The 17438-nt window shown below is 37.3% G+C and overlaps 2 protein-coding genes across 2 annotated transcripts in view; both read right to left on the reverse strand.

The window, feature by feature from the left end:
• Window positions 1–13265, reverse strand: part of frmd5b (FERM domain containing 5b) — a 37069-nt gene extending 23804 nt beyond the window's left edge. Inside the window, exon 1 of the mRNA XM_084108010.1 lies at window positions 12921–13265. Within this exon, the coding sequence (XP_083964136.1) occupies window positions 12921–13022 (102 nt within the window). The 5' untranslated portion in view covers window positions 13023–13265. The remainder of the gene's footprint in view (window positions 1–12920) is intronic.
• Window positions 13266–13608: 343 nt separating this feature from the next.
• tmed3 (transmembrane p24 trafficking protein 3) lies at window positions 13609–16707 on the reverse strand. The gene is made up of 3 exons (XM_084109796.1): window positions 16441–16707; window positions 15964–16209; window positions 13609–15877 (listed from the first exon to the last, which is right to left on the reverse strand). Exons 1-3 carry the CDS (start codon window positions 16582–16584, stop codon window positions 15644–15646), a joined length of 624 nt encoding a protein of 207 aa, XP_083965922.1. The 5' UTR covers window positions 16585–16707; the 3' UTR covers window positions 13609–15643.
• Window positions 16708–17438: the final 731 nt, after the last annotated feature.

A 17438-nucleotide genomic window follows, 5' to 3' on the forward strand; every position in this document is an offset into this window, starting at 1 on the left:
CTTTGCTTTACCCTTTTTTAGGTACACTTTTGTACCTAGAGTGCATAATAGTACCTCAAAGCCAAAGGTACATATTGGTACCAAAAGTGTATATTAGTCCCTAAATGGAACATACCACAAGTAACATTAATAATCAAGTAATTATACAAATTTATTTAATAATCAACACTCAAATAAAACGTTATTTATAAGTTGTACAAACATTTAAATTGCACATAATACTATTAATAATAGAATTATGTTTCTCCTCCCATTTTTTATTGAAATATTATCATTAATAGGTGGCATGTGTACTACAAATAATGTTTAGTGAGTTGACGCATCATTGGAAAACAGTTTAGATTAAAAGAATTATCTTGAGATTTAAGAATCCATATCAGTATTGATTTAAATCGAGAAATCTATATTTTCCACACAGCTAACATTTACCTGTTGTAGTCTATCCATGTTGTGGCGCGAAATAGACACTTATACAGACAAAACGACCTCCACTGTATGGGGATTCTTGTGTTGATTAAGGCAATCTTCCTGTTAGGGGAATGTGTCTCTCTAAACACCATTGCTGAATGAGGTTTTTTGTTATAGTGGTGAAAAGATTTTTATGCCAAGCCCTGGTTGTGGCAATAATTTCAGTGGCAGTCAGAGGACAATTAAGGAGAGAGGGTGTGAGCATTTGGCCTGCCTTCTGCTTAATATTTCAGAATCTCTCTGGAGACATCAGAGCTCAATCAAATATTAACAATCACACAGCACTTTGAAGGCATCTTAGAAAGCTTTAGAGCTGTGTGATAGAGGAAAGTCAGATTTTAAAATAATCATTGCCTGCAAAAAGCAGTTCAGGAAGGCGAGGGATCAGGGTCACAACAGCAGCTTTCAGGACTAAACAGACAGATGTGAACTAGCAGACTGGCTTATCAGACAGTATAAGCACTAATGTGGTGTATTTCCCCGGTTCAGCACATGTATGTATACAGTATAACACATGGGTGGAAAAACACCAGGAGATGTTATACACAGCAACATCTGCAAGATCGTAAATAAGGCAAGTATTTTGTTTGTTTTTTATAAGTGTGCTCATGATTGGAAGAGAGGCAGAGTTCATGTTAGAAACTACAAGTAATGTCTGACACTAGTAATCTCAGTATGTACTCAGATCTCCATTCACTCGAGATTAAATATTTAAATCAGCTCCATATCAGCATCTCAAACAATATTAATAAATTATTCCTTTCAGGTCATGAGAAGGGAATATATAGTGAGAGTTAAAGGTGTGATTTGTATGCGTGTATGCGTGTGTGTGAATGTGAATGTGAGAGAAAAAGAGTGAGGGATATAGATGGTTCATATGGTTCTCTTGGTGAAAAGCAGTCTCTGGTTATTGCTTGCTTGCTACTACTTGTAAGCCCGTCTAAATCGGCCCAGTGGAGGTTTCCAATAGAACGGGTGAAGGTCTCTGCGTGTTACTGTCTTTCCGCGAGGCAAAGTAATTTAATTCCATTTAAGCTTTTATCTGACTCCATCTGACTCTATTTTATCACAACCTCAAATTTAGGTTAGATTGCCAATTGGTTATTGGTCAATTATATAATAGTTTAGCAATACATTTGATTGTTCAAAACTCTTTACTTATATTTTACCCGTTCATAAGCTATGTCGCTCAGAGGTCCTCACGCCTTGTTTAACGTGGGTCTCACGATCGCAAGCTCGCCAGCTTCAGTCACCAAACAGAGGTAATTGCTATATACCTGAGATCGGTCGCATTCACGCTTACACAATCAAAGATATGTTATAGCCCCCGTGATTGCATACACTTGAAATTAAAGTAACGTTTACTTCAGTAGAGGTATGGCCACTACTACAGATAAGTCAACCAACTTCTACTTGGGAAAACAATTTCAGCCACAGTCGGAATAAAATCAAATGTAACAATTTATTATGTCTGGTAAATGTATCATGCCAATTTCATAATCAGTTCAAAGATAATAAATACAAAACATCAAATGCTCTGGAATAAAGAGAGAAGATGTGAATCTGACACTATAAAATACATGATGCGGAGTGTATGCAGGCACTAATTTGAGTTACAAATCGCCAAAAGCCTTCTTCAGCATCTCCCTAAATACTCAGACCAAGACAGAAACCTCTTTTCAAATGTAAACATGAGTTCACAGTGGGAATTTGCATTAATCACCGTCCCAGACTTACAGGGGACAGAGGTTGATTTACATTGGGGCACACCCACAGCAGTTAACAAGATATCTCCAAACTCTCCACACCTTATTACCTTTTTGGTTTACTTCTGTGGGAATGAGAACTTTGTACCAGTCGCACTGAGACATTTCAAATGATGCCAAACATGTATAATACTGTATATTAATGGTTCATATTAAACCAAATTTTTGGGTGAATTCAGGTAGGGATGGGTGAAGGGAATGATGTGTAAATTGGTGATCAACTCAAGTGTGATCATGTCTCGAATGGGGATGGTAATATAGCAAGAGAGTTCAAATGTTAATTTCCTTTGTTTTCTCAGAGACTAGCCCTCTCTTCCAGTTCTTCCAGTTTCTCCAGTCTTACATACTTGACACCAAAAAATAGTATTGTAAGGAGAAGAACTACTTTCTTAATGAAAACTTTTCCTCTCTCTTTTTTAGAACAGTTTTTCTTTTCCTCTTTAAATATTTTATATCCAAAACCCCAAACCTTCCACATCATGATTTAGACAGCTGCACTGGGACATGTATTGAAATCTTGTGTGATCTGAGTGACAAAATAATCTACACCTAACAGCATATGGCCAAGATTTACTCTACAGCAACATATTCCCCTATTTTCAAGGCATGCAGTAGATTAGTATCAAACGAGAAATCAGTTTCAATTCTCCTATACTTTACAGTGAAGTCTATTAATTTGTAAAATGTCAATGCTTCTACAAGTCATATTCCTTGCTGTGTTTTTATGCACTGAGCAAATCTGATTTTTTTTAATCCTATATGGAGTTTAATAACCTGTATTCACTATTTGCTTTTATTTTATTGAAAAGAGCAACATGAAAATTATGCTAAACCTTTCCTTTTTCTTTTTTTTTTCACAGAAGAAAAAAAGGCAAATGGGTTTAGACTGATATGAGGGTAAGTAGATCAGTCATAATTTACTTAATAGGTAAGTAAATGATGACTGAAATGAAGAGTAATTTTGAAAAACATTTTTCAAAATATGTACAGCCATGTAAGATGAATCCAGTTATATCAGTAGCTTAAATAAAATATGTTTTATTTTACAAGAAGCAAGCACTGAAACCGCGACTGCCATATTGGCCTAAAATGATCAAGAACTTAGAACTCAGCCCTTTCAAATACATACATACACACACACACACACACACACATATATATATGAATATACACACACACACACACACACATATATATATATATATATATATATATATATATAAACATACACTGTATGTGTATGCTTGTGTATATACCGTGTATTAATTCATACAAATATTTCATTGCATTTTGAAGTAACCAAGTAAAATCCCCTGAAACTTCTATATAAAGCATGTCTTCACAGAATGACTTGCATCCTGGTGTATTAATTGATTTTTTTCATCAAAGTGTAAATTCACCCTGACCTGGTTAATTTAATCATTTTATCTTTTAGTTGCATTGCTTAAAGCCACACCGTGTAACTTTTCAACCTTCATGATATATTTCCAAGACCCTTGTGATGGTACATCGACTTACAATAGGTTGAATGACACGTCTGCCATAGCCTGACGGGGTCTGTATCGCTTTTACTGGCACTATGTAACTTCGGGGTTCGGGTAGTAACCAGACCACAAAAAGAACTACAAAATTCGACTGCTTTACGGCATACGTCACTTCCCCCACCACTTCCTCAAATTCGGACGTGAGCGTTTATATACTGTCTATGGACGTGAGAGGCCAACCAGTGTTTGTTTTCGGCTTTCGTGCGTATGTTTTTGTCATGGGGGCTGTTGGCCCTGTCCCAAATGGCACACTCCGGACTTGTGGACTTCCTCAGAGTCCGCACTTTGGTGACGTCATGTAGTGCAGACCTATAGGGCCCTTGGCGCGAGTCCACGAGGGCGCATTGAGAGGTATTTTTGGGACAGACTCGATCGGCACGCCGGAAATAACGGCCTGGTTGTTGTTGGACAGGAGAAATCACATTTTTGCGCTCTGATGTCTTATCTCCATGTCAACTACACATCCTAATTTTACAGTTCTATATTTTGATATTGTGCATATCACCTGGGCATTAAACAATAGATATATCATGCTTATTTAAATGATGTATACAGTTGTACATAATAATAGGCTACATAATGTTCCATTTGAACTAAGATTACAATTTTAAAACATAATTTAAACATAATTTTTTCAATTTACAGGTGTCAATATTCATACTATGTTTACATATGACTCAGTAAAGCCCTGACATTCGGTACTATTTATTTAATGAATCATAACACGATCGTATTATTAAACACGCTATTATTATGTTTGAGACATCAACCACTGGTCGATAACCATAATGTTTGTATAAACTGTAGGTAACAACTGGTAAAATGTACATTTAGGTCATAAAAACCGTAATATTTTCTTCTCAGCCATGTCAACAATTATCCGTGAGTGAAATCTCCTCCCATCTGTTGTCTGATTGGCCTTTCGCAAGGATTCCTGGGTAGTTAAAGTGCGTGGAGCCTGCTTCTATGCGGACTTCGCGGAAGACCGCTTCAAGGGTACAAAGGGGGCGCTGCTGAGCACACTTCAGAGCGGTAAAATGCTGAATGGGACGGCCTACGGACTCGTAGACTCAGCGAGCACGCGCAATTCAAGTCCACGAGACCGAAAGTCCGCATGAAGTGCGCCATTTGGGACAGGGCCGTTGTGTTTAGACCTGGCCACTTCATGCGTTTTCTCAGATCGGATAGCTATCCGATCGTGAAAAAACCAGGTGTAAATGCCCTCTGAAACGCATTCAAGACGGATTTGAATCCGATCGCTCAAACCACTTCAGGAGGTGGTCTGTGCCCAGGCCCGGAGTGGGTAATCGGGAGAATCGGGAGAATTCCCGGTGGGCCGCTTCACTTTTAGGCCGGTCGAGGAATTTTTTTTTTTTTTCACATTTCAATGTCACGTTAGTTACATAGGCTACACACGTTTCGCATTCTGACACCGCAGCGCGCAGCCTCTGCATGGGTTGTACCATGTGAGGGAGTTCTCCCCTCCCCTCCTATAGAGTTGGTTGGGTCCATAGTCCGTCTTTTCCAAAACGTTTTCTCAGGTAGGCTACCGCGGCACCGCCGGCGCCTACCGATAGCTGGGCTGGCCCTACCGTGACGCGTCAGGGAGGATGGATGGGAGGAAGAGGCCAGGAGGTATGGAAGCTTTTTTTAAGCCACAGAATAAAACATTTTAAAAGATAATTGCGACTTTTTATCTCACAATTGCGAGTTTACATCTTGCAATTCTGACTTTATTTCTCAGAATTGCGAGATATAAAGTCAAAATTGCGTGAAATAAAGTCGCAATTGCGTGTTATAAAGTCAGAATTGCGAGATATAAAGTCAGAATTGCGTGATATAAAGTCGCAATTGTGTGTTATAAAGTCAGAATTGCGAGATATAAATTCAGAATTGTGTGAAATAAAGTCGCAATTGCTTATAAAGTCAGAACTGCAAGATATATAGTCAGAATTGTGTGAAATAAAGTCGCAATTGCGTGTTATAAAGTCAGAATTGCGAGATATAAAGTTAGAATTGTGTGATAAAGTCGCAATTGTGTGTTATAAAGTCAGAATTGCGAGATATAAATTCAGGACTGCGTGAAATAAAGTTGCAGTTGCTTATAAAGTCAGAACTGCAAGATATAGAGTCAGAATTGCGAGATATAAAGTTAGAATTGTGTGAAATAAAGTCGCAATTGCTTCTTATAAAGTCAGAATTGCAAGATATAAATTCAGGACTGCGTGAAATAAAGTTGCAGTTGCTTATAAAGTCAGAACTGCAAGATATAGAGTCAGAATTGCGAAATATAAAGTCAGAATTGTGTGAAATAAAGTCGTAATTGCTTCTTATAAAGTCTAAGTGAATTATTATTTAACTTTTACATTATTTGTTAACCCATGGTATTAATACAAACTACACAATAGTAAGAGCTGAACTGTTGCTTCATTTATCCAATTTAGAAAAAGTGCTAATTTGGAATTCCACCATGGAAAAAGTGGGCCGGTCTTGGGCCTGAAACTCCCGGGCTGAAAAGTGGCCCCACTCCGGCCCTGTCTGTGCCGCATTCCAGACGAAACTGGACAAGTGTGCATCTGGTTGTTGAAACCACATATGCAAATTGTACTCCTCCCAAAAATGCTAAAAAAATAAATAATAATAAAAAAACGTGTGAGAGCGTGTTATAGGCTATATGTTATTGCCAGATATGACGACGCGCTGGAACACGCATCACCGCAGATGAGAAGCTGAGCATCAATTCATCAAGCCAACGTGCAAACTATCGCAAATCAAAGTGAAAGTAAGTCGCAGATGCTTACACACAATCATCATCATCATTAAAAGTAAAGAAATGAAATGATCTTACCAGGGCTGTTACTGCTCTCTCTTATTGCGGTCTTTGATTTTCAAATTTTAGATGATGATCAATAAAATGCAGCTCATATCTGTTGCTTTCGGTGACGTGCACTCCATTAAATCTGCATATAGCGCGAGAATTGAAGATCGGATTTAAATCCGTTTCGCAAAAACACATTTATGTGACCAGGTGTAAATAGAATCGTTTTGATAAATCTGATAGCTATCTGATCTGAGAAAACGCATGAAGTGGCCAGTAAATAAATCTCTTATTTGTAAACTTGTTTGCATTCTATGTTGTTGCGCTTGCTTGTATGTCATTTTTTTACATGCTGTTCATTCATCCATTGCTGATAATTAGACCAGTCCAATAATTTCCACATATGTCTAGCTAGCTTTCGATTATCAGAGCTGTTAACAGACTTGCTAAAAAAACACTCGTTCTCTTACGTGTTTTTTGCGTTATGTTTTATTGCCTAGCTTGCCTCACGAACTAGTTTGCCAGCTGAACTCAGGTGTTGTGAGGTGTATTTATCACGTAGTCCTGAGGGATATCAGACGACGCTGTTGACGTTGATTCCTGCGATCATGAGAACAGTTTTCAATATCTCACATAAATATCAGGACATAAATAAGCCTAATGTAGAGGTTGTAAATAAACAAGCACAATTTGCAAACTATTATGATAAATTGCAATAATCATGTCTTCGGAGTCTGCGTGCCTGTTCCATGCCTGATGCAGGTACCGGTGTACAGGGTGGGAGGTAGGGGGGTGGAGGAGTATTTACGACAGTGCAAGTATTCCACAGCGACTCTAGGGGTCGCTGTTTGACAAAAACACAAATTCTCCACAGTGTGCCTTTAAGGATCATCTTACAAGCAGTATCTGAGCAGGAGCAAAATAAAGGAGAAAACCACTATTACGCACAGAATATATAACAGCAAGTTCTCTTATAACAAAATGCTGCTGGTACATCTTTATATTTAACCATCCAAGTCATATAAGACAATACAGTAAGTGATTTCAATGAGTAGGTGAATTTACATTTATTAATTTAGTAAATGCTTTTATTCAATTTAATGAATTTAATTTATTTTCATGAATTTGGCAGATTTAAGGTATTACTTAGATAAGTTAACATTTTAACAGATCATGGATTCTCTGGCAATTGAACTTGGTGTTACTATTATTCTCTTCTATTTGAGCTACAAGAATTTGTATTGAACACTTTTAGAGAAACCAAAATAAAAATAAAGATCTTTTTCTCTTTTGATATATTCTGATATATCATATAAATAAATGCAATTATTTGTATGTCTTTTATCATGAACAGAATGAAATCTCTTTTACTCTTTTTTTCTCTCATTCTTATTGTTCATGGTCATGTGTCGATTTAGAAGATTTAGAATGACTGACTGTGGAGTTTGATCTGATGAGGCAGGGGAACTAGCCATACCCTACGGTCATTTTACAAATTACACAGTTAGTTGAGTTTATAAATGCCCTCCACTCTTCTTATTATTACTCTTCAGCACAACTGCTGGACTACTAAGTAAAAAAAAAAAAAGAAATTAAATTTCCAATAACATTTCCGAGCCGTAATACAAGTACAATAGAACAAGGATATTTCATTCCACAATACACATGAACACATTTTTTTCCTCAAAAGTATACTGTTTAGTAGCAAGCAAGCAATAACCTCAGGCAGTTGCATAAACATAGCCATTATGTAAAGACTGTGACTTAAGTACTAGTATCACTTAGTCAAGGGGCAGTCTTACTTTTTGGTATCAAATTAGACCAATCTAAAAAAAAAAAGTCATGTACTGTACGGTTCGGTCTTTAGGGAAAGACTTAGCAGTTTATGCCTCCTTTTTACCAAGAGAACCATTTATGGACCATATCTCTCATTCCATGTCATTTTCTTTCTTTTTCTCTCTTATGTGCAAACACACACATACAGTAACACAAATCTCACCTTCAACTCTCACTATAGGTTCCCCTTCTCATGACCTGCAAGGCATAATTTATTAATATTGTTTATGTTGCTGATATGGAGCTGATTTGAATATTTAATCTCAAGTGAATGGAGATCTGAGAACATATACTGACACGCTGTCAGACATTGCTTGTAGTTTCTGACAAGAACTCTGCCTTTCTTCCAATCATGAGCACACTTATAAAAACAAACAAAGTACTTGCCTCATTTACCATCTTGCAGATATTGCTGTTTTTCCACCCATGTGTCATACTGTACTTGCATGTGCTGAACCAGGCAAATAAATACAATAATACAATACCATTGCCATTGTTATTTGACAACATGAAATACAATACCATTGTTTTCATTCCTCAAAGGATTTGATTAAAGTTATTGATAATTTGTGTTATAGAAAAAGAGATGCCATCCCCATGAAAACAACGGCAAATCATAATGCCCCATGTTCATGCATGCTACTGTGAGATATGAAAGAAAAAGAAGCAATTAGATACTGCAAACTGAGCAAGATGTGCCTTCCTGAGGACATGCTCTCAACAACTGGTACTTTCATTTCAAGTTAATTATGACTCTGAAATGCTAATTAGAACAATGCAGCCAAAATAGGATAAGTCAAGAGCGGTACAAATTATATAACATTTTACAAGTGAATTATCTGAATAGTTGACGTTTGACAGACGTGTAGTATGTATGGCAAACAATAAGCAGTGAAATATAGCTGAGAGGCACCGCTGACCTACACAAAGGTGAGCTCTGTAATGAAGGTATATGTGTGAGTGTCTCAGATATCTGGTCTCTTGATGTGTGACTGCCAGGAGCCAAACGCAGTCAGCAGTCTCTCAAAAGAGAGAGGCCATATTTCACTAATAAGCATTTCATCACTAACCAAACTCCACTGTCCTGATCAATCAATTACAGAGGACGATCCCAAGTGGGACAGGGGCGGAAAGGACAGAAGAGGATTGTCTCTGTTTGCAATGTCTAGCCGCCATGTTTGAATGAATCCTGTGTAACAGATGGGTATGTGTGTTTGCACACGTGTGCTTATATCCTGTCTGACGAGAGCAGGAGCAGCTGGGAACCGATGATGGAATCGGCCTGTTGCCATGGAGACCACAGCATCACACAGAATTCCAAGGACAATGGAATGTCACAATCTGATATTCTGCTGATATTCCCAGACATACCACAAACATGACCTCACACAACTAGTACCATGAATGACCACCAAATTCACTATTTAAGAGTTAATATTTCATGTTGTCAAATATATAACTTATACACAGAACACTTACTATTTCAAATCCATTAACTTATTTTTTTCTTGGAAAAATAATTTGTTCCAGTGTTTAAGAATTCTGCCTCAACTGAGCTCTGAACATAATCCTTTAGTAACTTGTGCACGTGGAGTTCAGTCATGGTAAACTGTCCCACCAAAATGAGTTTCAGACACATGAGCATATATATCTATAAATATATATATATATCCCCAAACCCTGGGTTGAGCCATTTTTTTGGGTTATTTTTTCTCTGTTTGGATAGTTTGTGTTACCCAGCTCCTGGGTCAGACGTAACAACCCAGTGTTTGGGTAGTTTTTGTGTAACCTGGATCCTGGGTCAGACGTAACAACCCAATGTTTGGATAGTTTTTGTGTAACCCGGATACTGGGTCAGACATAACAACCCAGGGGTCGAGTTATTTATTGCGGGCTTTTTGCGACCTCTCCAGGAGAGAGCAGTGCAGCTCCGTCAAATTGTTGAAGGTTTGTGTACATTTTATTTTAGCTATAAATTCGTTATTGTGCTGTATATTGTTTAATTTTATGCAAAGCAACATCCAGGGGCGCGATGTGAGTCATGAGTGATCATGTGACTCGCATCGGCCTTTTCACATGATTTCTTTGTATAAAAGTTTATGATTTTATTCAAAAAGATACAGAATATATACTGAGGATGTTAAAATATGTCCTCAGAGCTGTTCACTGTTTGTTTATGGACAGGTTATGGGGCCATTCACCGCATATTTTGGCTACGAGTGAAACACAGGGCAGCGGTCTGAAGTTAGAAGTCGTCGTCCCGTCCCAGTTAGAGATGAGTCCCATCTTAGGACCCAAGCAATCCGATTGGTTCAAAGCACATTTTATGGGTAATCGCTTTAGTGCCTGGTTACAAATCAGACAAAATCACTTTATTATATAAGACGTTTGAACTACGTTATAACGACCATTCATGTCTAAACTTATATGTTTCATATACTAGTATATAACTGAAGCTATAGATTGTAAAAATAAACATTTCTCGTTCTTAGTGTTTTTTTAGTTAGCTTACATATACAATTCAATTACTATACAATAGCTGTCTGTCTTTCTGTAAAGCTGTACTGTGAAAAGCGCTATACAAATAAATATATTACTTGATGGAAGAAAATTGCTAGACTACCTGCTTAAAATGTTTTTACAAACTGCTTTTATCTTATCTTGTACATAGCAGCGGGATTTAGCTGTAGGCCTATATAGCAGCGGGATTTGGCATGCTACATAAAGCTACCACATAAAGCTAAAACAGCTCATGTTAGCTACAAGAAGTTATCGCAAGAACAGCTTTAGATCAGGCGTACTACTGGGGGTCCTAAGGTGGGACTCATCTCTACGGTGCTGGGACTCATCTCTTCACCACACAGGTGTGGTGATAGGTATTTTCTTTAGCGCCTGATTACAATTACAATTACAATTCCTGCTGTTTGAACTATAATGACCATTAATGTCTGTATTAGTTAGCTTAGCATAGCATACAGATACCCGAATTAGCCTGATAGCTTTATACACGCATTTTCACTTGTCCTACATTTACATCATCTTTAAGGTAATTACATGTTAAATAAAGTGTTAAATGTCCAAATATATTTCAATTATAAAAAGAATGTAATGATGTTCAATTATTCACTTAATAGGCTATTGTTATTATTATTATTAATAATAATTAAACTAATTAACAGTTTATCAAGTGAAAGAAATGTTCAATTTGTTTTTTATGCACTAGGCTATATAGTAACTTATATATATATATATATATATATTAAAATTAATATCGTTCGTATATACTTAGTATAGGCTAATCAATGATTGATAGTTGAAAGAGACCCGATTTCGAGGGAGGACCCGATTTGTCATGAAACCGGCACGAGAACAGAGACTGGTCAATTACACTTGAATTACTTCTAAATGTTTTTATTTTTACTTCTAATATTTGTTAAATGAGCTTAAATGTTAACCCAACATGTGTCATGTGCTATTTTTACCCAGCCCTTGGGTTGAAAACAACCCAAAGTGGGTTGTTTTTTAACCCAGTGTTTTTAGAGTGAGAGCAGCTGCAAAGTATTAGGCATATTATAGCTTCTGCAATCTTTCAGCAACTGTTGTTGATTCTGAACATCTGTGAATAGCTCAGCCCAGGAGGAAACTCGTTAATAAAAACATGCCTATCACTTTCATTCCACCTGGGATATTTTCATTCTCTAGCTTTTCAAGGACAACATATATATTTATACACACAAAACCACTGCTCTTCTTGGCAACTTAGCATCTCAGCCAATGATTTTGCTATGATATTAAGATGACTCATTATAACAATCCCAAACTTTGCTTTTAATTATTCACTTAATACAATGATGCAATACAACTCAATAAATTACATTAATGGCACATTCTAATCAATTAACTTAAAGCAATTAATCTCCATTCATGCTTTTGGGCTGCCTTAGACAAGTAGTGGAAACAAATGCATCAAGAAGACTGTATAGCCTATTGAAACAGTCTGGGAATTTGTCTAGAAACATTGTCTAGAAGCTGAATTGCACGGTAATGTGGCGTGTAGTAGGCTGTGTTTGGTCAAACAAGAAGAACAGGAACAGCTAGTGAATCACCATTACAGTGTTGCACGTATACAACAATCTTTCAGCAGCTGTTATCGTGGATAGTTCGTCAATTTAATGTATGAAACCTTTCCACTAGTGCCTCTTCCCACTGAATGTGACTCAGGTCTCTCGGGCTGGCGGCAGGCACTACGTGACAGGTGACCCGATACAGACGGGTCACCGAAACCAGCACTGATTCATTCATCAAGGAAATGTCCTAACACGTTAATTAGCCATTACGCATTGCAGCCCTTGTGCAGTGTCCAGATTCGTACAGATGCTCGCGGATTTTCCCGCTTGAATGCGCAGTATCATCAGCGTGAGCATTAAAGCACGTGTGTCGGTGATGGGGATAACCCGCTTGTGATGATGAAAACATGTTAATACTGACCTGAACCGTGCAGGTGTATTCCGAGTCGTCCAGCAGTCGCACTGTACAGTTGAATTCCCTGTCAAGAGTCCGATCGCTGCCACTCATCAGTCGGCTCAACATATTGGCCAGTCAGTACAGACGCACGAGCGTTTAGGACGAGCGCAACATGTCACTCACTGCAGACATGCCAGACAGACCCTTCTCGGTGATCAGAAGCCCCTTTGAGTCATTGCTCCCCATAATTATCCTTCGGACTGGTCGGTGTGGTCTCCTCTGCCGTTGGTGGTTCTATGCCAACGTTGGAGGTAGTCCAATGCACTGAATAGGCTCAGGCACAACAGCCCATCCATATTCATGCATTATTTCAAGGGAGGGCTGAGGCGAAATGTATTCATAAACTGAAAGCCAGTGAGAGTCAATGTTCATAACTGTGTAGATGAAAATAGATTTGTCATATGGACTCTGGAGGATCATTTACACTTAGACTATTAAAAATCAGTGAAAGAACACTATAATAACTTAAGTTTCTGTCCAACAAAATGTATTTTACATTATTGTTTACATCTATTATATCAACAGTTAAGATGGTCTTGCTTGTGCCAAATATTTATTTACATCAAGAAGTATTTTTATTTATTTTTTCTGAGATGTTTCAAAATCTTCTTGCTATGTCCGTGATTATATGCCATTAAGACGATTCATAAAATCAATCCCAAACTTTGCTTTTAATTGTTCAATTTACATAAGGCAGGAATATAACAACTTGATTTAAGGTAATATTGACATAATAAATCAATGCAATCACAAATCAATTCAACTTCCAGGGCTGAGGTAAATGAAAAAAAAAGAGATAGGCTATGTTTGTAACAAATATTTGAGGAATATGAAATAGGTCTATAAAATAGCTTTTGAATTGCACAATAAGTTGATGTTTCAGTTAGAGGCATCATATGTGACAGACATGATGTAAGCCCTTAAACCAGCAATTGTGTGCATGCAGTTTGCACTTGACAGAATTTATAATTAAGGGGTCATGAACTGAATTTGTAATAATTTTTTGTTTCCTGGTGTGCACTTATAGTGCAAGTATGATTTTTACATCAAAAAGGGTCAATTTATAAATAAAAGGCCATTTACCCTGATTATAGCCCTCTGATTTGAACGCTCTGTCGGATGTGTCGTGTCTGCTATGAGACTCCGGTTTAAACGCTCACTGCTGTGACTGGCTAGCATCTTTGCACATGATACAAGTATTGCATGTGGAACTCTTCTGAAAACTTTTACTAGATTTTTACTATTACTGCTGTCGAGGTTAAATAATCATGTAAAGTATTGATTATAGCATTAGATTTAGATCTACTCCTACCACATGTATTGTTGCAGCGATGAGCATTGTAGCCGATGACAGACACAAATGCAGTGATCTCGTCATTGTAACTCGATTTCTGCACTCTCACAAATGCTTCTATCATAACAGTCCAAACACAATGTTATTAAGAGATTCATTGCACCGTGTAGACAGCGTCATTGATAAACGGAAGTTTTGGTGAGAGTCCAGAACTCTGACACATTAACAGCAATAAACGATTTTGAGACAAAGAATGTCGGACTGTACTTGAATCATATTAGAAATCACTGATCACAGAACACGGCTACTTACATGTTATGGCATTACTGTCGGGTGACTCGTGTCCATATCTTACAGTAAAAGGCTGTTTGCAAAGCCTGCGCCGTAATTGCGACTGATTTACCAAAGAATCCACAGTGAAATGTACCAAACAAATAAAAGACATTCACATAGCCTAGCTGAAAATAAATAACGACTTTCCTAGAATTAGGATCCTTTGCAGGTAATGTTGTTTTTAGTCCAGTGATCCTGTATCTCTATTCTCGTCTCAGTAATGCGCCAGCGGGCGGGGCCAAAGATACGATGATGTAGAAGTAGGCGTTGATCTGATTCTAGAGGCGGTCTCTCGTCGCATTATTATGTGACGTAATCCGAAATGAGTCATTTTCGGAGCAGGGTTTCAATAAAAGCTGTTTTTGGACTAACGAGGAAGATTTGAGTTCTGAAACCTGCAGGATTTTTTTATAAATGACCTCTTACATGTCAAAAGATCAAATAAATTTTTATTTCTCAATTCATGACCCCTTTAAGAGATGAAGGGGAAAATTATATTTTTTATAGTTTGCCAGATATATCTATATCTATACATATAAATAAATCACCTGCATGAATTTTCCCTTTTGAAGGTGGGATAAACAAAGAAGGGCTTTGCTAAATAGAAAAATAGAGGTTTAACAACAACATAATCATTCATTATCATCATATCATTATAGTTACCATACAAAAAGAAAGGTATTTTCTAGAAAGGTATGTTAAGACATATGCATTTAAAGTTGACAAAGGCACACTTCAAGTGGATAAAGTACAATTTTAACAAAACAAACAACAATGGTACAAACCAAAAACAGTAAGATGTGGCATTATACAGGTGCAGCAGGTCTATTTCCATTACTGCAACAGTAAGCAATGCACATAGAGGCCGATTTGAATATACAACACAAGATAATGGACTCTTTTAGTACATGACTCTGTAATTAAGGCATTTTGTTTGACATCAGTGTTATTTTTTATTGGTTGTAGGCAACAGTCAAGACTTTTTTGTTTTAAGGGGATCAGACTAATAAATCAGAAGATTATCTTCAAGGAGAGAAGACGGCAAACTAGAGATCTAGGTCTATGTGCTGGTGGCAACACTGGCTTTCTTGTCATTGAAGAAACTCTTAAGCATAAGCACCTGGCCAATACAGACCACAAACAGGATGATGGCCTCCCCAATGGACCAAATGTGCACACGCTCATTCAGATCTTCAGCCCTGAGTCGGTCCTGAGCCTCTCGAAGACGATACCAGGTCTGAGAGTCTGAAACCACTTTCAGGATCTCATGGATAGACAAGCAGGCCGACTCCATCTGCATGATTTATTCAGAGGTTCATATCAAATGCATATATGCAGAGTGCATGCTGTGTGTGAGTGCATGGCATTTGTGTTTCTCACCTGTGTGAGAGCTGTCGCTCCGTTCATGTCAGGCAATAATCTGGCATCCTCTCCAGTTCGGAAGTCCAGGTATACAGTTTTGTGAGAGAAGGTCGAGAACTCGTTGCTGAAGCAGACCTTGTACACTCCCTTCATGGTTGTTGTATGGGAAAAGCTGTCATATTGCTTTTTTCGTTCCTGATACAGCATGTTATTCACTGGATCTGTCACAAAACAGTCAACATCATAGTTTCCTCCAGCAATTACCTGTATGAAAAGGAGAGAATTAATACTGAAATTTGGGAACATGGAATACATCGTATCTCCAGTTGTTTAACAATGTTTAACCGTGTTGAATTATAACATCTGAAGCCCCAAAAATCACGGTAATATCTGTTTGTGCTAAAAAAAAAAGAGCAAATAATCAACAAACGTGGACTTGCAAAAGATAAATAATCAACCAACATTGCAAAACACAAAACGAGTCAATTAAGTTACCTGAAAGTCTATATCAAACTTGACTCCTTGTTCTAGGTCTTCGTAAAAGCATTGTTTCTCGTTATCGGGCAATTCAAAAGTTAACTCGGTAGCATTTATAAAGGCTATGTACACAGCCAAAATTAAAAGACAAGGGTGTCTCATGATGGAAGAAAACTTAAATTATTATTCTTTACAATGCACAGAAAGCCTCCTCCATTGAGTTATAGCTGGTTTGCTGAACTCACTCTGCTACTTGACAGCTTGAAGCGACACACCACTGACGTGGCAGGACGACGGGACACTTCCGGGTTATTTGCCGTTTTATTTTTCAAAATAAATAAAGGTGCGATTATTTCATTAATTATTTTAGATCATTTCAGATTATTTTTAGATCATTTTAGATTAAGTTTCTGACTGACCTGTTCTATATACAGTTACCAGTAGGTGGCAGTAAAGAAGGCAATAATATCATTCTTATTACCTCATGGTTTTATAATATCCTATTAACTTACTTCGACAAAGCAATAAAGCTGTTTCCAGTACATAAACTAGTTGGTGTACACTTTATAGTTAAAAGTTTTCATGTTCTGATAGCTCTATGGAGTGTAGACTCAGGAAGTGGGGTAGGAAATACATATAGGCTATAAAAAGAAGCAATTTAACAAAATAGCCTATCTCTGAACATAAATTAGCCTACTTTACAAAGTAGAAGACTTAAAATAAATATTTGTATTCATATTTTTTTCCCCACTTTTTCACTATGAGTTCTGAAATATTATTTGTTTAATGCTGTATAGCAATCAACAACAAATTTACAAGAAGCTTGCGAGTTTTATGATCCTTATTTCCAAATATTTTATTTTCTACACAGCCTTCAGAATGTTGATGTTGAATGTTGTTATTTTTTCATTGGCTAGGAAGAAAAAAAATAGGCTGGAGCCTTAAACCTTGGCATGATGTAGCACAAGGTTATGTACACAAATATGTGCTCCTCCATGTTTCAGGTCCTCGCCTGA

Source organism: Abramis brama (genome assembly GCF_963993115.1).
Source record: "Abramis brama genome assembly, chromosome: 3".
NCBI classification, from domain to species: domain Eukaryota; kingdom Metazoa; phylum Chordata; class Actinopteri; order Cypriniformes; family Leuciscidae; genus Abramis; species Abramis brama.

Coding starts and splice junctions, on each gene's coding strand:
- tmed3 (XM_084109796.1), bottom strand. CDS start 16,584: ATGAGACACCCTTGTCTTTTAATTTTGGCTGTGTACATAGCCTTTATA. Junction 16,210..16,440: donor AGTTTGATATAGACTTTCAG/GTAACTTAATTG, acceptor CTTTTCATACAG/GTAATTGCTGGAGGAAACTA. Junction 15,878..15,963: donor GAGCGACAGCTCTCACACAG/GTGAGAAACACA, acceptor TAAATCATGCAG/ATGGAGTCGGCCTGCTTGTC.